The sequence below is a fragment of the Mixophyes fleayi genome, chromosome 5 (assembly GCF_038048845.1).
Source record: "Mixophyes fleayi isolate aMixFle1 chromosome 5, aMixFle1.hap1, whole genome shotgun sequence".
NCBI lineage: Eukaryota > Metazoa > Chordata > Amphibia > Anura > Limnodynastidae > Mixophyes > Mixophyes fleayi.
Window position 1 is genome coordinate 8,460,484 of NC_134406.1, and position 21,912 is coordinate 8,482,395.

At 44.2% G+C, this 21,912-nt stretch overlaps 1 protein-coding gene across 3 annotated transcripts in view; it reads left to right on the forward strand.

Moving 5' to 3' along the window:
- TRAPPC9 (trafficking protein particle complex subunit 9) overlaps positions 1 to 21,912 on the forward strand; it is a 456,795-nt gene that overhangs the window by 22,380 nt on the left and 412,503 nt on the right. For all 3 annotated transcript variants that reach the window (XM_075211675.1, XM_075211674.1, XM_075211676.1), the window contains exons 7-9: positions 1,894 to 2,019; positions 10,764 to 10,980; positions 15,601 to 15,744. In XM_075211675.1, the coding sequence (XP_075067776.1) occupies positions 1,894 to 2,019; positions 10,764 to 10,980; positions 15,601 to 15,744 (487 nt within the window). The remainder of the gene's footprint in view (positions 1 to 1,893; positions 2,020 to 10,763; positions 10,981 to 15,600; positions 15,745 to 21,912) is intronic.

A 21,912-nucleotide genomic window follows, 5' to 3' on the forward strand; every position in this document is an offset into this window, starting at 1 on the left:
GATGAGTGCTGGCAGCAGGCGGAGGCCGGAGGATGAGGGCTGGCAGCAGGCGAAGGCCTGAGGAGTGAGAGCAGCGGAAGGCTGAGTCCGGAGGAGTGAGAGCAGCAGAGAAGGCCGGAGGAGTGAGAGCAGCGGAAGGCTGAGTCCGGAGGATTGAGAGCAGCAGAGAAGGCCGGAGGACTGAGAGCAGCGGAAGGCTGAGTCCGGAGGAGTGAGAGCAGCGGAGAAGGCCGGAGGAGTGAGAGCAGCAGAGAAGGCCGGAGGAGTGAGAGCAGCAGAGAAGGCCGGAGGAGTGAGAGCAGCAGAGAAGGCCGGAGGAGTGAGAGCAGCAGAGAAGGCCGGAGGAGTGAGAGCAGCAGAGAAGGCCGGAGGAGTGAGAGCAGCGGAAGGCTGAGTCCGGAGGAGTGAGAGCAGCAGAGAAGGCCGGAGGAGTGAGAGCAGCGGAAGGCTGAGTCCGGAGGAGTGAGAGCAGCAGAGAAGGCCGGAGGAGTGAGAGCAGCGGAAGGCTGAGTCCGGAGGAGTGAGAGCAGCAGAGAAGGCCAGAGGAGTGAGAGCAGCAGAGAAGGCCGGAGGAGTGAGAGCAGCAGAGAAGGCCGGAGGAGTGAGAGCAGCAGAGAAGGCCGGAGGAGTGAGAGCAGCAGAGAAGGCCGGAGGAGTGAGAGCAGCGGAAGGCTGAGTCCGGAGGAGTGAGAGCAGCGGAGAAGGCCGGAGGAGTGAGAGCAGCGGAAGGCTGAGTCCGGAGGAGTGAGAGCAGCGGAGAAGGCCGGAGGAGTGAGAGCAGCAGAGAAGGCCGGAGGAGTGAGAGCAGCAGAGAAGGCCGGAGGAGTGAGAGCAGCAGAGAAGGCCGGAGGAGTGAGAGCAGCAGAGAAGGCCGGAGGAGTGAGAGCAGCGGAAGGCTGAGTCCGGAGGAGTGAGAGCAGCAGAGAAGGCCGGAGGAGTGAGAGCAGCGGAAGGCTGAGTCCGGAGGAGTGAGAGCAGCAGAGAAGGCCGGAGGAGTGAGAGCAGCAGAGAAGGCCGGAGGAGTGAGAGCAGCAGAGAAGGCTGGAGGAGTGAGAGCAGCAGAGAAGGCCAGAGGAGTGAGAGCAGCGGAAGGCTGAGTCCGGAGGAGTGAGAGCAGCGGAAGGCTGAGTCCGGAGGAGTGAGAGCAGCAGAGAAGGCCGGAGGAGTGAGAGCAGCGGAAGGCTGAGTCCGGAGGAGTGAGAGCAGCAGAGAAGGCCGGAGGAGTGAGAGCAGCGGAAGGCTGAGTCCGGAGGAGTGAGAGCAGCAGAGAAGGCCGGAGGAGTGAGAGCAGCGAAGGCTGAGTCCGGAGGATGAGAGCAGCAGAGAAGGCCGGAGGAGTGAGAGCAGCGGAAGGCTGAATCCGGAGGAGTGAGAGCAGCAGAGAAGGCCGGAGGAGTGAGAGCAGCAGAGAAGGCCGGAGGAGTGAGAGCAGCAGAGAAGGCTGAGTCCGGAGGAGTGAGAGCAGCGGAAGGCTGAGTCCGGAGGAGTGAGAGCAGCAGAGAAGGCCGGAGGAGTGAGAGCAGCAGAGAAGGCCGGAGGAGTGAGAGCAGCGGAAGGCTGGCATCTGATAGAACAGTCATAAATAAATAAGGGCTGGAAGATGAATCTTCAGTGCCCACAGGTTCTGGTAACGGCGCAGATGGTAAAGAGAGCAACAATCAGCAGAGGTTCCAGGAAACTTGGACTCGTTAATGTGATGATGTTCGTAGGTGACATAGAGGTTGAAATGAGTTATTTGAGTTCTGTTAAAGCCGGGAATTTGTGCAAAGACTACAAATAATTATGTTCTATTCTTCTGCTGTTTTGTTAATTTCACATTAATTGCTAAGGTCATTTAACATTGTGTGTTGTTAGTCACTGCTGCTATAATCTCACACTTATTGTTGTTTTCAGTCCAAAGCGGCCGGTGTGATCGAGCTGGAGGCCTGTGTGAAAGCCGTCCGGGTGCTGGCGATCCAGAAGAAGAGCATGGAGGCCTCTGAATTCCTACAAAGCGTGGTCTACATAAATCTACGTCAGGTCAGGCTATGTGTTCACTAATAATACAACGTCACACAATACCACTTATAATACAATATGATGCAATACTACTTATAATACAATGTCACACAATATCTCAAGGTTTTAGTCAGAATTGGTATCCGGAACACTGACACATACCGTCAAAGTCTGTTTTGTTTTTTTCTGAACCATATCTTTTTTTCTTGAAATTTGAATAGACAAACAATAAACAAAACACATCCTAAAACATTACAAAAACTATGAAGTTCATGTATCCAGACATTGTTAGGTATTATGTGATGCTAATATATCAATGATAGTGTTACAGTTAATAACAGACAAGCGATCAGCGATATCAGATGTGATAACTTAGTCAAATAGAGCGTAAGTTGGCCCTCTGGAAACATTGCTATAATAATACACAAAGGTAAATACAAGTACAAGAATCTATGCAGGACTTTGGGTAAAGTCATCTGACAATAAGTGAACTGCATGTCTGGATGTAGCCGGTTGGACCATACGCTATAATATCTGTGTGTGACATTTCTAGAATGGTAGGTATATCTCACATGACCCACAGCATCGTTAGTTAATGCAATCCAAGTATGAAAGCTTGGGTAGTCACTGGCCGTCCACGTTCTGGTTATAATGACCTTGGCCACGGCAAAGAGATTAGTAACATGCTGGACTGAACTTTTATTTAATAGAGGGTCCTATATCTATACCCGTGTTCTGAATATCGGTTATCACTGCAGATTAAAAGACTGGACCCCGGGTCAATCCCAGGGTTGATGCCAGAAGGATGCAAAATCTGATCCACATTTGGGACATTTAGAGTCATGCCTGGCCCCCATTAAAGAGCCGACCAGAGATAATAGTGCACCTTATGAAAAATGTACAGCTGGATTTGTCGGTATCTAGTAGAGGCGGTGGCCTCTTTGGCACTACCCAAAAGAGAACTCCGCTCCTCATCACTAATACCCAGTTCACACTGCCTCAACATCCCGGGTTATTGCCGGGGCAAGCCCAGACGACTCGGGTCGAGGTTCAGTGTGAAAAGGTCCAGGTTCCCAAGTTGGATGAACCAGTTCTTTTGGAGGGTTATTCCCGGGTCTGACCTGGGTAGCCTCCAGTTTGAGCGGTGAGACCCAGGTTTTTCAACCCGGGTCTCACCGAGAGCTATTGTAAGGTTAAAAAGAATAAAAAAAGGGCATCACAAGAGGAGCCAATCAATGCTCCTCTTGTGATTTTGCCATGGAGACCAGGGCAGATCCGTGTTCAGTGTGAACACGGTCTACCTGGGTATCCTGCACTGTCACCCGCAATATCCCGGTTCATATTGCCAGGGTGGTAGTGTGAAAGTGATATTAGGGGTCCAAGGTCCGTTTCCTGTTTGAGTTTAATTGATTCAAATCATCAAAGTTGAGATAAGGGTGGAAGTTTGCATATAAAATAGATATAGTTTTCGTGGAGCCCACCTGTTGAAGTAGGACTTTGAGGGAAGCTGGACTGAGTGTAATGAAGAAGGTTCTCAAAATGAATCATCAGAGCTTGTCTCAGCTGCAGGTAGCTGTAAAAGAAATGATTAGGGATGGAAAATCCCTCCTTTAATTGTTCAAAGGACTTAAAAGAGTTATTTGCATAAAATTGGCCAAGGGAGGTAATGCCAACAGCACGCCATGTGTTATAAACCTTTTACTTGTGGAGTTCAGCAAGGTTAAAGTTGCCCCAAATAGGCAGGTTTGGATCCACATCGGAACTATCCAAAGCCACTTGCATCATCTTCCACACCTTTAGTCCCTGCCAAAGCAGTGGTGCAGTAGCTTTGGAGACTTTTGTACTCGATAATACTTAGGGAGGAGAACGTAAGATCCCCGTATGCCCCCAAAGGAACTCGCACATCTTTTTGGGAGTTTCCGATCCACTTCTTCAAGTGAGTCAACTGCGCGGCAGTGTAGCAAGCTTTCAGATTTTATTAAAGTAATTTTATCGTTTTCAAATAAGCATTGCCCAATCAATTGTATGTGTTTCCAAAGCACAAAGAGATTTATTTTAGCAGTTGTAAACAGTTAACAATTCAATACATTATTATATTATGATACAGTACAGTACAGCCAATACCAAAAGATAAATACATACCGATGCTATCGCATGCGCTCGCTGCGTACCCACGGGACCCGGTGGACAGTATATCTGTTAGAATACTGTGTCAGAGTTGACTGAGAGCCATGGGTAGTGCTGCGATGATTATATACAGTACAGTGTTACACAGTGAACAATAGAGATGACGTAGATTGTTTCTATAGGTCCAGACGTTGGGTGGGTCCAGGGTAAACAGGTTATAGGCTGATTCAATCTAAGGAATCCAAAGGTGGGGGTCGTCTCTCCAGGGGGCCTGCTCCTTTCATAGCCAGCATCATGCAAAGGATTATTCCCTAATAACTAAAGTATGCAATGTGCGATCTCTTCGCCGACTGCACCGGACAGCTGCTGATGAATAGGGGATCAATATGATATCAGGCATATAACCTAAACCTTTAATAACACTAAAATGTACATATAATCATATTATATAAACTAATAATAAAACAAATACTATCTAAATATACTTTCGTTCATCCAATTATACGACTTCGACAATTTGGAAGGGCCAGGCCACCCGAAGCTCTAGTCTCGTACCTCTGCCCAAGTCAATGGGAGCAGTAATATGGCAAGTTACACTCATTCGCCCACTAGCTGTACCTATTCTAATTGAGGTATATTTCCCTGGCATAAAACCGGTCTGGTCTGGGTGAATTATTTGACTATCACTGGGCCATGAAACGGGGTGCTACTGGACTGAGGACTTTTTATTCATCACCCGTTTCTCACAGTTTAAAGTACTTTTTAATCCTTGGCCAAGTCAAAGTACATACACCTGAGCATTGGTGTATTATTATTTTGATGTTATTCGGTCCATTTTGGCCTTGCTATTACCTGCAATATTGTATGTATTAGAAATGTAAAGAATATTGCCATATTGTGTAAAAATAACAGGACAGCAGAAGTTATTTTGCAATTACCACTTGTCTCAAATGTCCATTGTTATGAGGTGTGGCTTAGATCTCCTTGGAAAAATACTTCAGGGGTTAAATTCCACCTCCACAGGGAATTAAGCTACCATTGTTTAGAATAGAAGGATGATTTATTCTGCACAACAGGATTAAATACAGCATGGCACCTTAATGATAGCGGGTTCAACAGGTGAGGAAATCAGTTCAAATAAATCCAGTGAGATAGGTTCCACAGCACATCTCTGGCAGAGCATCACCTCTTGGCCAAAGTCAGTCACATCCATCTCCAGCTCCCAGGGTAGCCTCTTTTATCACCTCCTAATCCCACCTTAGGAACTGCCTGCCCAGGGGAGTTGCAAAAGGCATCTCACACTATCCAGTCCCTTCCCCTAACTTCCCAGGTGTCCTCCCTCAGGTGACCCCTGCTGGGCCCGGCTCCTGGCTGTCTGTAGAGCTCACTAGTGGACAATAAGGAGCAAACAGAAATAACAATGGTAGCTTAATTCACTCAACTCCTGAGTGTTCTCTGTGGAGGTGGAATTTAACCCCTGAAGTACTTTTGCAAGGAGATCTAAGCCACTCTTCATAACAATGGATATTTGAGACAAGTTACATTACCACTTGGCCACGTAGGGCATAAGACTATCGCTTTTGTCCCCTTGTGCGTAAATAGCTTGCCTGCAGAAAATAAGTCTACGGTTCAATTTATCCAGCTAATGATCAGCCCTCTCTTTTTGGGCATATAACCTTTGCAACCTGAAGGCAAATGAGTGGAAACCTAGGTGTGTTCTAGGTTGCCACACGCCTGCTCCAATCCAGATTACTTTTCCTTGCAAAAATTTTTACATCCCACCACCCCATTATTCAAAGTGACCCGGAGGAAACCTTTGAGGGCATCCCAAAGGATAGGGAATTGGTCTCGCCTGGGCCCAGCCCGCGGCCAGCCATCCAGCCAGTCAACCACCTCCCGAGGGGTAGAGAAAAAGTGGCATTGGCCATCCGCTATCACACGAAGCTATGTAGGAAATAAGACTGTGTAGGGAAGTTGCAAGTCTTTGCACCTCCTCTTTATTTGGTAAATTGGGTTTGACTTTTTTGAACCTCAATAGCAAAATCAGGGAATACTGAAGCTGTGTGATTTTCAAATTTAAGGAGACCTTTTATTCTAGCTGGCCTAAGAACAGTGTCCCGGTATTTATAGTGGAGCAATATTGCAGTAAATATGCGAGCAGGAGATTCCCGGCTGAGGGGGTTGGGATGGAAGTCGTTGGGCCCTCTGAACTGCAAACTGAGAGGTCTCTGGTTCCTTATTACTATATTATTATTGTTTACCTACATAACGTTAGTACATTCCACATCGCTATACATTCAGAGAATTGTTTGCTGCGTTCTCTCATCTGTTGCTTCAGATCACAATATGGTGACCTCCCTTGTCAGGTGGGGGCTCTTTAAATATAAATATACTTATGGCTATAAACGCATATGGCAGAAAGCATAGCTAAGATACAGCCAAAGACAGCTTCAGGTTAAAGCTAAGAGAGGGAGCTTCCTGGAACATATAGGAGATTCTTACACAGGGATTGCCAGTCTTGGTATTAGCAGAATGTCATGTGCCCCATCCCCTTGCTGACAGTTGACATTTTTAAAAGGCTGAGTAGAAAGGCAGATCTTTCTGCTATTGTTATGGAGCAGAAGCAGAATCTTAGTACCAGCCTTGCAGTTTCATAGGTAACAGAATTGCTTTCTACAGATTGGTGGATTCACAAAGCAGTGTATGAACTTACTCTGCTTTGCTGTTTTGAGCTGCAACCCATACCAGCAGCTTTTTGCTGTTCATTGGCTAAATACAATGACAGTATTCTCTTGCCTTTTGCATATTATTGTTAGTGTTATTATTATTATTATAATTATTATTATTTATAACCCTCATGTCTATCAAAATTACCATTTTCAAAATCAATCAATATGTGATAAACACCAATGTTTATTTTTTAAGTGACTATTCACTTTGCATACACTTAATTGCCAGCCTTTCACTGTGCCTGCTGTGTTTCCAACTGGTCACAAGGTGGCGGTAGCGCTTTGTTGCTTTTGTAGAGCTTGTTCAGTACTTTCAGTCAGTGCATCTAGTACAGTATTGTAATTATACATTTTATGCAGCAGAGTGTTCTCTCTTTTTTTTTTTCTTTTGACACTTATTTATCCTATTTTCGGGCCAATAAAACTTTGTGCTTGTGTAGCATTTTGTATTTATGTAGATAACAATTACACGGTCAGTTTTTAGAATGGTTTTGTGCAGTTTGTTGACTTACAGTTCTGTTTTGTTTTTTAGTTTACCATTGTAATGTTTAATTTTCTGCTTAGTGTAGCTCCCAGTCTCTCTAATGGTTTAAAAAGTGTAAAAAATACTTTTTCCTTGGTTTGTCACTTTAGAATGCTATTAATGTAGATGGTCCCCATTGTCATTGACTACCATGGCAACCACAGTCACATGACACATAATGTAGTGAGCAGAGAGGCTTTGGTGGAATGCTCTGTCTGCACTGTGACATCACCCCCTTTCTCTCCCTTTGTCATCACATGACCTGCTGTGAGCCTGTGTCTGTGTAGCCAGACCGACTGTGTCTGGCAGCCACACAAAGTGTTTTGTGTCTGGTCTGTTTAATGTGACATCTTCACTCTCCTTACCCCCCTCTCTGCCATCACGTGACATGATAGTTTTCAAACCAGAGAGCTTTTGAAAAGGAGATAATGGTCTGTAATAGAATAGCTAAGAAAAACGATGCATGGTAAAAGATACTTAATTTACTCTTTAAAAAAACCAAAACCCTATAGGATTGCTGCTTTAAAGGCAAAGCTAGGTCTGAGAATTTCATTATATAGCACCTTGTTTATTCCCTGGAGGGGCCCTGGTGTAGATCACATTCACTCTCCATTCCTGCCTGAATGTCATCATGTATTATTCTGAAATCACTGTCAGTTTTAGCCATCTCATTGCTGCTGTCACAGGCCTCCTCTGTGCCATTGCAGTGTGTATACTCCGTAATCGAATACTCGTGCCTGAGGCACTAAACACTGCCGACCTATAACCATTGTCCTAATAACAAGCTGTGCTGGGATATGTAACTCACTCTTCTCTTGTGTAGGACGCTCCTCTTAGCACTTAGATAATACATATGTAGACAATACACTGTGCTGTCATTACTCCTTATAGTGGGACAGGTTTCCCATGCAGAGCTGAATTCTCTTCTCAAAACTAAAGAGATAAAAGAACACTAATCACTCACACAATTACTTCCTATTTAGCGTTTAGCAATTGCTTTCTTACTGGCATATACATGAATAAAGGTCTGATGTTAGTAGAATAGTTTAATGGACAGTATAAATAAATATATACTGAAGATATGTGAAGATGAAGTGTGACTGATTTCCCCTGCAGCTCTATGTAAATGTAGATTATTAGTATTTTATTTGTCTTACATAACAGAATTACCACTGAAAGGGAAAAGGGAACTAAGAAGAAGGCAGAGAACATTCAGTTCTTTGCGGGTAATTTCTGTGACTGATTTTAGGCTTTAGGTAACCTTGAGACTACGAGCCAATCCTTCACATGTGTGACGCTTTAGTGTCCACTATATGTGAGCAGTTAAAACACATCCGCATAGCTTTTCAGATAAGATCGCTTTGGGCAGATGTGTAGGGCTGATGTCATGCTGTGGACCTTAAATGTTTTTTCAGGTAAATTATCGTGTTATGTACTTTAAGTTCTGTATCGTGTTGGCCTTAGACTTTTATCTTCCTGAAGTTCACTGGAACACAGCTGGTGTAAATGTCCTAGAATCGGGCACCAGAAGTAACCGTTCCTAGAATAGGGCACCACAAGTAACCGTTCCTAGAATCAGGCATCACAAGTAACCGTTCCTAGAATCAGGCACCACAAGTAACCGTTTCTAGAATCGGGCACTACAAGTCACCATTCCTAGTATGGGCACCAGAAGTAGTCTTTCCTAGAATCAGGCACCACAAATAACCGTTCCTAGAATCGGGCACCACAAGTAACTGTTCCTTGAATCGGGCACCACAAGTAACCATTCCTTGAATCGGGCACCACAAGTAACCGTTCCTAGAATCGGGCACCACAAGTAACCGTTCCTAGAATCGGGCACCAGAAGTAGTCTTTCCTAGAATCGGGCACCACAAGTAACCGTTCCTAGAATCGGGCACCACAAGTAACCGTTCCTAGAATCGGGCACCACAAGTAACCGTTCCTAGAATCGGGCACCACAAGTAACCGTTCCTAGAATCGGGCACCACAAGTAACCGTTCCTAGAATCGGGCACCACAAGTAACCGTTCCTAGAATCGGGCACCACAAGTTACCGTTTCTAGAATCGGGCACCACAAGTAACCGTTTCTAGAATCGGGCACCACAAGTAACCGTTTCTAGAATCGGGCACCACAAGTAACCGTTTCTAGAATCGGGCACCACAAGTAACCGTTTCTAGAATCGGGCACCACAAGTAACCGTTTCTAGAATCGGGCACCACAAGTAACCGTTTCTAGAATCGGGCACCACAAGTAACCGTTTCTAGAATCGGGCACCACAAGTAACCGTTTCTAGAATCGGGCACCACAAGTAACCGTTTCTAGAATCGGGCACCACAAGTAACCTTGCTAGTATCAAGCACCACAAGTAACCTTTTCTAGAATCGGGCACTACAAGTCACCATTCCTAGAATCGGGCACTACAAGTCACCGTTCCTAGAATCGGGCACCACAAGTAACCGTTCCTAGAATCGGGCACCACAAGTAACCGTTCCTAGAATCGGGCACCACAAGTAACCGTTCCTAGAATCGGGCACCACAAGTAACCGTTCCTAGAATCGGGCACCACAAGTAACCGTTCCTAGAATCGGGCACCACAAGTAACCGTTCCTAGAATCGGGCACCACAAGTAACCGTTCCTAGAATCGGGCACCACAAGTAACCGTTGCTAGAATCGGGCACCACAAGTAACCGTTTCTAGAATCGGGCACTACAAGTAACCATGCTAGTATCAAGCACCACAAGTAACCTTTTCTAGAATCGGGCACTACAAGTCACCATTCCTAGTATCGGGCACCACAAGTAACCGTTCCTAGAATCGGGCACCACAAGTAACCGTTCCTAGAATCGGGCACCACAAGTAACCGTTCCTAGAATCGGGCACCACAAGTAACCGTTCCTAGAATCGGGCACCACAAGTAACCGTTCCTAGAATCGGGCACCACAAGTAACCGTTGCTAGAATCGGGCACCACAAGTAACCGTTTCTAGAATCGGGCACTACAAGTAACCATGCTAGTATCAAGCACCACAAGTAACCTTTTCTAGAATCGGGCACTACAAGTCACCATTCCTAGTATCGGGCACCAGAAGTAGTCTTTCCTAGAATAGGGCACCACAAGTAACTATTCCTAGAATAGGGCACCAGAAGTAACTGGTCCTAAAATCGGGCACCATAAGTTACCGTGCTAGAATAAGGCAACGCTGGTTTAAGAAAGAGCATTATCTTTGTTTTTTTTTTTTGTTTTTTTTTTAATTATTAAAGTTATTCATCCAGTTTTACTTTTTAGCTACTTTAGTTACTATGACTTGGATTTGAAACCTGTTATATATTTCCATACACACTACAGATAAATATGTATAATTTTCCTTTTATTATTTTGTAGCTTTCCGAGGAGGAGAAGATTCAGCGATACAGCGTCCTGTCCGAGCTGTACGAACTCATCGGCTTTCACCGCAAGTCTGCTTTCTTCAAGCGGGTGGCTGCCATGCAGTGTGTGGCCCCCACCATCCCGGAGCCAGGCTGGAAGGCATGCTACAAACTCCTGTTAGAGACACTGCCTGGATACAGCTTATCCCTGGACCCTAAAGATTTCAGCAAAGGTAATAATTTCAGAAAGTTAGACAACGACAGCAAGTGACTGATACGTTGTTACGGGTTCATCTTGCACCTAAATGCAGCGTTAGTATCTTGTGTCCTAGTGACTGTGTTCCAGACTCAGTCCCCCTCTGTCACAAGAGGGATCAGTATTTGTGTATATGGAAACCTGCACACACAAATACTTTTTGTGCACGTTTTCAGTGCTCTGTGATCTCACTTAGCAGCGTTTTGCTGTTTTCCACTTGTCAGCTACATGAAAGTCTCGTCCTCTATTGCAGTCTTTATTTTCTGTAGACTGCAGTGTTTTCTTTTCATTTTTCATTTTTCATTTTTTTTTCTCCACTCACAAGTTACTGAGGTGTAAAAGCATTTAGAAATCTGTGTTTAATATTTTAATTTCATTTGTGGTCGCCGCCAGCAAAGCTTTCAGTGACTGCAGCACGCTACCTAATCTGTTTAAGCAGCAAAACAAAACAGAAAGACAAGGAAAGAGCCTTTTCTTGTGTGTGACGGACCCTAATACGAGGGAGGATGGGGGGAGTTGAGGCGTTGCACAGCGCTGGCGAAAATTGTGCTGGATTATTGGGGTAAAGAATTCGGATGGATATTGTAACTTATTAGAATGTTCAGCGTGGTGGAACTGAGCCAAAGCACAGGACTCTTCTGTGTTTGTCTAGAGAGCAGGAATTTGGGGAATAAAGTGTGAATGATATTAATTATTTACAGACTGTAATTGAAACAAGGCACAGATGATAATATATGTAAATGTAACTTTCATTTTGCCACTAGTAAAAGTGATCTGGTGGTTTCCCAGTGTGAATGTGGATGCAGTTACTGAGCTATAACTCCCAGAATCCTTATCTCCTGGTGATACCAACGACTTAGTGCGAGGGGTTTGATGAATATATGAAGGGTGGGATGTAGCTTGTTAGGGGTTCATGTTTTTTATTAAGTGTTTCTTTTATTTTAGTGTAGTGTGTAAGGACAATGTTGAGGTGCGATGCGAAGGCGCTTTGGAGGAAGACGCCCCGACTTCCTCCGATGCGCAAACTTGTGTACAAGTTTGCCAGTTACAATAATGGCAATTGCAGAGGAGCAGAAATATTAACTGGCTGAAGGGAGGGATTGTGCAGAACGTCGGCATTTGGAGAGAAGATGCATTTTCTGCGGCCTTTCTTGCTGTGCAGAAGTTTTACCAGCAGATTTTGCATCCTTTAAACGCATTTCATTGTTATCCAAAACTAATACACACATAAAACATGTAACTATAGTTATGTACGATGACATATGAAATAAGACCATCCCGAGTCTCCACCAAACAATCTTCTAGGTGATAAGGATACTATGTAATTATTCGGAGATCCTAGCGGGGACTTTGAGGTGACATTTTTGCTGTCCCTGAGGCTTGTTCAGATTGCTCATCACAAACAGAGAGGCTGGTGTGCCCGAATGTCTGCGCCTGGCAAAATCATCATCATCATCAACATTTATTTATATAGCGCCAACATATTCCATAGCGCTTTACAATTGGGATGTATACAGCGTGTAGGGACTTGTAGGGAGTTCCATAAGTGAGTAGCAGCACGGGAGAATTCCTGTAGGCAGTAATGACTGGTGTCTACCAGAGTCGAGGCGCAGGTCAGAGGTAGATCTAAGAGGGCGGGAGGGAGAGTGTTTTCAGATGAGATTTGAGATGTATGAAGGGGTGACGTTGTTGAGGACTTTGTGGATAAGGGTAATGTGATTTGGGTTCTGAAGGACACAGTAAGCCAGGGTAGGAATTTTCAAAGTGGTGCGCAGATGTGGAGCAACAGGAACGTAAGGTCTCTCCTGCTGTGGTATTTAGGATGGAATGAAATAGATGGGTGAGGGGTATGCGGGATAGCAGGAGGTTGCAATAGTCAAGGTGGGAGATGACGAGAGTGGATAAAAGTTTTGATAGCAACTTGGGTAAAAAAAGAGAAGTGCGTATTCTGACAATATTTGTAAGGGGGAGGCAATAGGACAGGGAGATTGGATGTGAGGATAAGATCCTAGGATGGAGACAAGGGTGACCTCAAAGCAGTGGAGGCAATTGTGGTGTTACTGATAGTGAGGATGATTTGAGGGGAGGTGGTAACTCTGGGAGGAGGGAAGATAAGTTCTGTTTTGGACTTGTTGAACTTTATTTAGCAATGAGACATTCATGTGGAAATAGCAGAGAGACAGTTGGTTACATGAGATAGAGAAGGGGACAGGTCAGGGGTAGAGAAGTATATTTAGGTGTTGTCAGCGTAGAGGTGGTACCGGAGGCTGAAAGATCAAACTTGTTCCCCAAGAAAAGAGGCGTCCTGAGGGACCCCAATAAATAGAGTAGAGGAAAAGATGTGCTAGATGTAGAGACACTAAATGAGCAGTTTGATTGGTAGGATTTGAACCAGAAAAGAACTTTCATAAATCCAATGTATTTAAGTGTGTGCAGGAGAAAAGGGTGATCAACAGTGTCGAAGACAGCAGAGGTCCAGGCGGTAGTTGGGGAGAGAGTCTGGGTCTAGAAATGGTTTCTTTTGGACTGGTGAGATGAGAACTTGTTTAAAGGAGAATAGGAATGTGGAGAAAGGTAGGTTGAAGAGCTGAACTAGAGGTGGGGATGCAGTCTAGAAGATGGAGCTGAGAAGTTGGGAGGGAATAGGGTCGAGGGTTTAGGTTGTAGGGTGAGATGATGAGATGAGTGCAGAGACATCATCCTTGATTGCTGGAGAGAATAAACTGAGAGTTGATTGGGGTGTAGGTGGCAGTGGGTGGGGTGTGAGGAATTAGGCATGAGGAAATATATTGTCGAATGGTGTAAATTTTGTCTCTGAAGTAGGTGGCAAAATCATGGATTGAAAAGGAGGACATTGGAAGAGGTGCAGGTGAGAGAGCAGCGAGTTGAAAGAGGCACAGAGGCAACTGGTTTAGAAGACTTTTTGGATATTAAAGAAGTGAAGTATAGTGAAAGGTTAGTGCTGCAACATGAAAGGATGAATTTACTGGGAAGGAAGTAGGCATAGGAGCACTCAGCAGTGCTGGAGCACTTCTGCAGTTAGCAGGTCTGTTTGGTCTGCGATGGTTAAGAGAGAGTAATTGTTTTGGGGAAAATGAGAAGTGGATGGGGATGAGAGTATTTGTTTTGTTGGGTGCTGGGGGGGAAATGAGGCAACATGATGTTGAAGTAAAGGAGGCTGTGGTTGTAGAGCAGGAAGGTTAACGGGGAGAAACTAGAGACGGAGCAGAAGCGGGAGAAGATACGGGAAAGACCAAAGGAGGAAGTAAGTAAAAGTAGTGAGGTTGCCAATAGCAATGTGTAATATAGTATGAGAGTAGGCCGGTCAAAGGGTAGAAAATAAGTAAACCAGGAAGCAAATTTGTCATGGAATTTGGAAACTGGACCTGGGGGGGTCATACATGACAGCAATACGAAGGTAGAGAGGAGAGAATAGTGTGGACTTTAAAGGAAGAAATGAGAGGGAGGGTTCTAGGGGTATGACTCCGGCAGGTGAAATATGGAGAAAGTAAATGTGTGACTGAGGGAGAGTACCCTGTAGGAGAGAGCTTCAGGGGACTTAGTGTTAGAGGAGGTCAGCCAGGAATTAGTAATGGTAAGGAGGTTGAGGGATTTTGAAATTAAAAGATCATGAATGGATGCGAGTTTGTTAAACACATATCTCGCATTCCAAAGTGCACAAGAAAAGGAGGGTAGTGGAGATATTGAAGAGGTGAGCTAAGGTTGGGGGGGATTGAAAGTTCAGAGTGAATGGAAAGTTTTGTGTTGGAATGAGGAGCATGAGCAGATAGTGGGAAATGTATGGGGGGAACATACGAGGATGATTTGAAAGTGAGTTAGTTATTTTTTTGTTTATGTCGGTCTTAATTCCAGACTACATGCAGACTAGCGAGGAGGGACGTAGTGACAGGGAAATAATACTAGGGGAGGGAGAAATGGGATGCGGGAGAGAGAAGAGTTTGGAGAGAAGTGTGGTGGAAGAGAGAAGGTAAACTGAGTAGGTGCCTGATGGAGGGATGGGAAAGATGTGGGTGACTGTGGATTAGCTAGGGTAGATTATGAGAAATTGGGAAGGAACAATTGGTCCAAATTGTGTAGGGCAATGGAGGAGGTGAAAAAGACTTTATTGCCCCCCAGGCTGGCGTTAATACAGTGCAATGTTTCTGCAGCTCTGACACGACTGGGTTGGGCTGCTGATGTTTGGGCTCAGTGGGCAGCTGAACAGATATGGAAGCTCAATGAGTCCAGCAGACCAGTGGAGGAGGTAATAGCAACAGCAGTTGACATCAGTGGGTCCAGCAAATACATAGAGATGGTAGTTCAGTATATCCTAAATCAACTTGGTTGTAGGTGTGATGTCAATCCTCAGCTCTACTATGTCCGTTATCAACAGTATCCAGAAATATTCAGTGCTCTATATTTTGATCCAGATTGTTTCTGTAGAATGTGTGAAAGATCTGAACTTGTTCTAATGAGATGTTTTCAGCCAGCTTGATTAATGTTTCAGTCTACAATACAAATGTGTTTTATTTTATATTTTTGTGTTGGTTGTAGCTGGGCCGGTAATGACGGCTTCTCCTTTCTGTTCTCCCTGTAGGTGCCCACAGAGGGTGGGCTGCAGTGCAGATGCGGTTACTACATGAGCTTGTGTATGCATCCCGGAGAATGGGGAACCCTGCATTGTGTGTCCGACACTTGTCCTTCCTTCTGCAGACCATGCTGGACTTCCTGTCTGACCAAGGTATGGGATTTAAAGATAACGCTCGTGTTGCGAAATGATTTGACCAATCTCTTACTTTATGTTAAATCTGTGCATAGGATTGTTTATGAATGTTTAGTAAAAACGTCTTAGTTGTTAAACACAGTCCTGTAACAAAAGACCCTGCCTCCTGTTCTTCCAGGGGCAGCTCTGAAGACTAACATGCTAATGAGCCCGGCTAGCTTGCTAATCAGCCTGGCCAACATGCCATTTCTAGTCAGTGCCGTCCCTCTGCTTTACATGTGTCTTCTACACCAGGGAGAAGGAAGATTTGGATTAGACAGTTAGTATGCTAATGAACCCGGCTAGCTTGCTAATCAGCATGGTCAGTATGTCAGTCAACCTCTGACACCCCCCTGATTCAGATCTGTCCTCTACCGCAGTGTGAAGCACGGGCGAGGAGGACAGGGTGCGTCTCAGCATGTTATTGGTATAATGAGTGCGTTTTCTATCTTTCCCTCACCCAAGCAAACTGGGGGGAGGGACAAGGACTGTTGCTTTTTGTTGCAGGCTTTAAATAGCTTGGAAAAGAGTCCCGGTCATAGCATATCTTTAAATGGGACAAAAAAAAAGAGAAAACTTAAATTTAGCATAAAGCATCTCCAAAGTGCCTGAATTCAAGTCTGGATATGTGTTTCTCCATCTCTGTACAATAAGTTTTATGTAAAGCTGAAGCGCCTCAACACTTAATCTTTACTCCATAGAATACAGTGCATACAGCTGGGAATCTGGATACTGATCAGATGTATTGTGTGATATAATATGTCTTTTTTTTTTTTTTTTCCTACACAGTAGAACTTTTTTCCTTCTAGTCTGTCTGTTCTATCGCACCTGTCACACAGTACAACTTCTGCTTCACACATTGCACCAATCAGCCACAGATATGCAGCATATATCCCAGGCCTAAGGCCTTTGGCTGATTGGTGTGTGTGTATATAACCCCTACAGCGTCATCCTGAAAGTGCCATTCCTGACATCTTCACCTGCTCGACTGTTGGAAAAGCTGATTAGATTAGAGAGACCGAGTGTCCGGCGCACAGGAATGACGTCACTGGTAAAGGTGACAGTATTGTTAGTGTTGTTAAAGGGGCGATGGCAGTACGCGGGGGCTGGACAGTGCTTTTTAATACAACTTGAGCATTGTCCAGCCGGTGTACTGCCATTGCCCCTTTAATAGCACTAACAATACTGTTGCTTTTACCAGTGACGTCATTCCTGTGCGCCGAACACTCGATCTCTCTAATTTCTTCAAAGTCAGCTTTTCCAACAGTCGGACAGATGAAGATGTATGGAATGCCACTTTCATGATAACGCTGTAGGGGTAAGTAGTGTCAGCGTTATCAGTATCGTCATTTAGTACCCAACGCATGCATACATACATACATATGTAGTAGGATAAGGGGCGGTATGACATACCCCGTATACCCCCCACTTCCACCACTGTGGAAGCGGGTGAAATAAGTATTGAACACATCAACCTTTCTCTCAGTAAATATATATTTAGTGTGGCTATTGTAGAAATTTACACCAAATGTCAGCAACAACAATCCACACATTCAAAGAAATCAAACCATAGATGTCCATAAATTAAGTTTTGTGTAATAATGTGAAATGACACAGGGAAAAAGTATTGAACACATGAAGAAAGGGAGGTGCAAAAAGTCATGGAAAGCCAAAACACCATCTGAAATCTATTAGTAATTACAAAGCAATCTTGCCAGCTGTTATGTCATACGGGGGTATTACATAATGACATACCCCCGTATACCCCCCAACTTTCACCACTGTATGGATACAGTGCATCCGGAAAGTATTCACAGCGCTTCACTTTTTCCACGTTTTGTTATGTTACAGCCTTATTCCAAAATGGTATAAATTCCCCTTTTCCCTCAAAATTGTACACACAATACCCCATAATGACCACGTGAAAAAAGTTTGAGATTTTTGCAAATTTATTAAAAATAAAAAACAAAGAAATCACATGTACATAACTATTCACAGCCTTTGCGCAATACTTTGTTGATGCACCTTTGGCAATAATTACAGCCTCAAGTCTTTTTGAATTTGATGCCACAAGCTCGGTACACCTATCTTTGGGCAGTTTCGCCCATTCCTCTTTGCAAGCTCCATCAGGTTGGATGGGAAGCGTCGGTGCACAGCCATTTTTAGATCCAGAGATGTTCAATCGGATTCAAGTCTGGGCTTTGGCTGGGCCACTCAAGGACATTCACAGAGTTGTCCTGAAGCCACTTCTTTGATATCTTGGCTGTGTGCTTAGGGTCGTTGTCCTGCCGCAAGATGAACCGTCGCCCCAGTCTGAGGTCAGGAGCGCTCTGGAGCAGGTTTTCATCCAGGATGTCTCTGTACATTGCTGCATTCATCTTTCCCTCTATCCTGACTAGTCTCCTAGTTCCTGCCACTGAAAACATCCCCACAGCATGATGCTGCCACATGCATGTTTCACTGTAGAGATGGTATTGGCCTGGTGATGAGTGGTGCCTGGTTTCCTCCAAACATGACGCCTGGCATTCACACCAAAGAGTTCAATCTTTGTCTCATCAGACCAGAGAATTTTGTTTCTCAGGGTCTGAGAGTCCTTCAGGTGCATTTTGGCAAACTTCAGGCGGCCTTCCATGTGCTTTTTACTAAGGAGTGGCTTCCGTCTGGCCACTCTACCATACAGACCAGATTGGTGGATTGCTGCAGAGATGGTTGTCCTTCTGGAAGGTTCTCCTCTCCCCACAGAGGAATGCTGTAGCTCTGACAGAGTGACCATCGGGTTCTTGGTCACCTCCCTAACTTGGGCCCTTCACCCCCGATTGTTCAGTTTAGATGGCCGGCCAGCTCTAGGAAGAGTCCCGGTGGTTCCGAATTTCTTCCATTTACGGATGATGGAGGCCACTCTGCTCATTGGGACCTTCAAAGAAGCAGATATTTTTCTGTACCCTTCCCCAGATTTATGCCTCGAGACAATTCCTTTGACTTCATGCTTTGTTTGTGCTCTGACATGCACTGTTATATAGACAGGTGTGTGCCTTTGCAAATCCAATCAACTGAGTTTACCACAGGTGGACTCCAGTTAAGCTGTAGGAGCATCTCAAGGATGATCAGTGGAAACAGGATGCACCTGAGCTCAATTTTGAGCTTCACGGCAAAGGCTGTGAATACTTATGTACATGTGATATCTTAGTTTATATTTTTAATAAATTTGCAAAAATCTCATAAAAAATCTTTTTTTTCACCTCGTCATTATTGGGTATTGTGTGTAGAATTTTGAGGGAAAAAGGAATTTATTCCATTTTGGAATAAGGCTGTAACATAACAAAATGTGGAAAAAGTGAAGCTCTGTGAATACTTTCCGGATGCACTGTATAATGTAAGTGATTGGAATGTGATAGTGTTACAATGTAGCAGTAGGAGATGTGACGATATGACATACTCCGTATACCCCCCACTTCCACCACTGTGTATGTGTGTGTGTGTATATATATATATATATATATAATGTAAGTGATTGGAATGTGATAGTGTTACAATGTAGCAGTAGGAGATGTGACGATATGACATACTCCGTATACCACCCACTTCCACCACTGTGTATGTGTGTGTGTATATATATATATAATGTAAGTGATTGGAATGTGATAGTGTTACAATGTAGCAGTAGGAGACATGACGATATGACATACTCCGTATACCACCCACTTCCACCACTGTGTATGTGTGTGTGTATATATATATATAATGTAAGTGATTGGAATGTGATAGTGTTACAATGTAGCAGTAGGAGATGTGACGATATGACATACTCCGTATACCACCCACTTCCACCAATGTGTATGTGTGTGTGTATATATATATATAATGTAAGTGATTGGAATGTGATAGTGTTACAATGTAGCAGTAGGAGACATGACGATATGACATACTTCGTATACCCCCCACTTCCACCACTACAATAGTGTATCAGAAATGTGAAACATGTAATTCTCTCTCTTCCAGCGATTCCCTCACAATCTGTCTGTAGATCTTTTTACTTGTTCCTCCTTTTTTCTTTTTATATGGTCCAGAAAGTAAAGCGCTACGGAATCTGCTGGCACTATATAAATAAATGTTGATGATGATGATTTGTCCTCACAAGTAACACAGCTGATCTAGGTAAATAACTAGCCACCAGTGGCAAATACATGGGAAGGACCGTTTATCAAAAATGTATTTTACATATGGTTAAAACCCTTACATTAGCTATAAAACAACCTGCTTATCTGTAACCACGCTGAGGTTATGATGGATGCTGATGTCCTGGGTCCCAGTAATGATGTCACAGAAAATCCATCCATTTAAAATAATCAGAATGGTACAGTGCCAGATATTACAAGCTCACATATGGGAGACAATCCAACACGTCGTCAGGGATATCTTGTATATTTATACAGTACATTGTATGTCTACATTGTAATGAAGTTACATTTTGAGGTATTGGTTTCATGGTTCTTTTTTAGGTTAGGCAGTTTTTGATAAGGTTCTGGTCCTTTGTACATAGTTCTTCCTGTAAGAAAACCGATTGAGTCATTGAAATTCAGAACGACTGAGAGGGCAATAGTTTGTAGTAAGGTTGGTAAGAATGTTAGATACGATCAGTTGTCTTAAGGCCTGTGGAAATCGGATACTCTGTGCAGCTACTTATTTACCTAACCATTTACTTATTTGCTTACATGTGTCGAGTTCCTGACGCTCTTCATGAGCTCCCATGAATCTTGCTGGCAGCGTTCATAAAGTATGGGGGGACTATCCTCTTGTACGTGTAAACACTTTTTAGGCTAAATCCTCTGCTGCACAAAGCACCTAATGTGGCGCTAAGCTCGAGCAGCATTCCACTTGGGATCAGTTTTCTCCCAGAATCCTCTCTCCCTATAGCTTAACGGAACCCACGAGGTGGCCCCATGACGCAGCCGTCCAATCAACACCGTGCATTGCGTGTTTGGTTCTAATCTTGTCCATGTGCCGCCTGGCCATTATACCATTAGATTATCGAGGTGATGGAATTATCTTCTTAACTGTAAGGGTCCAAGACATGGGGACCACCAAACCTCTGCTAGTGCCAACAGATGTGTGTGTGGGGGTGGACATCTTTAATTCCTGTCATGGTATGGGAACTTCAAGATGTGTAGTTGTGAGTAGGATTTAGGTTTAATGGCCCTTTAAGCACAGAGTAAAGCAATCACTCGATTCGCATTGAGTCATTACACTGTCAGAGACATGTGCAGTAAGTTACAAGCTACTCGGAGAGTTTCCTTCCTAGTTTGAAGTCCGAGTCTGGTACATGTGGTTTGCTGAGAGATAATCGTAGAGACGTATTTTCTTGCCCTTCTCCTCATCCAGATCTATTTTTCGACTTGGTTTTGTTTCATAGACAGATTAAGAAGCTTCGAGCGGATGGTGCATGAAATTAAACCGCTCAGGCTCGTGATGGCCTCGATTCATTAGCAATGGACGTCTCTTTTATTCTCAGAGCTGAGGCACGTTGGTGCCAGGGTTAATACAATCGCCAATTTCTCATGCTAAATTAAAAGGGAAATAGTACAATGGAACTACTGCAACCTCTCTTGTCGCTTCATTTGTGATATCACAAGCAGAAATCTTTAGGTCAAAGCTTTACCTTCCCTGGGACGTGGGACCTGCTCAGTGCACTGTGTAACTGATTCCCGGCACATGCTCCAAGAATAATCCTGCTAAATGAATTTTCACCCTACAGATAACATACAACAGAAAGGACCAACATTTATATTTAAAGGAACTGAAGCCCAATTTTTTAAGACTTTGCCAAATAATTTATATAAAAATGAGTGCAGGAAGAGTGTCTGTGAATTATGTGACAGCGTCTGCTACAACCAGCCGTGTAAACAGTCCCATTAAAAGCACCACCATTGTTCTTGTTGTTTTTCCAGGGAAATATCTTTTCTTTTATGTTTGTGATAAAATTGATGCCCCCACCTACATCCATCTGCATACATTCTCCTGCCACACTGTAGGTGGAAGTTCTTTTTTTTTTCTGTTCAGAAAATTAGAGAGCTGGATGGGAGTGAGAGGAAAGTGGGTGGGACTAGAGGGGACCACGAGGAACAATCACGGCTACAAGTGAAGTGATTG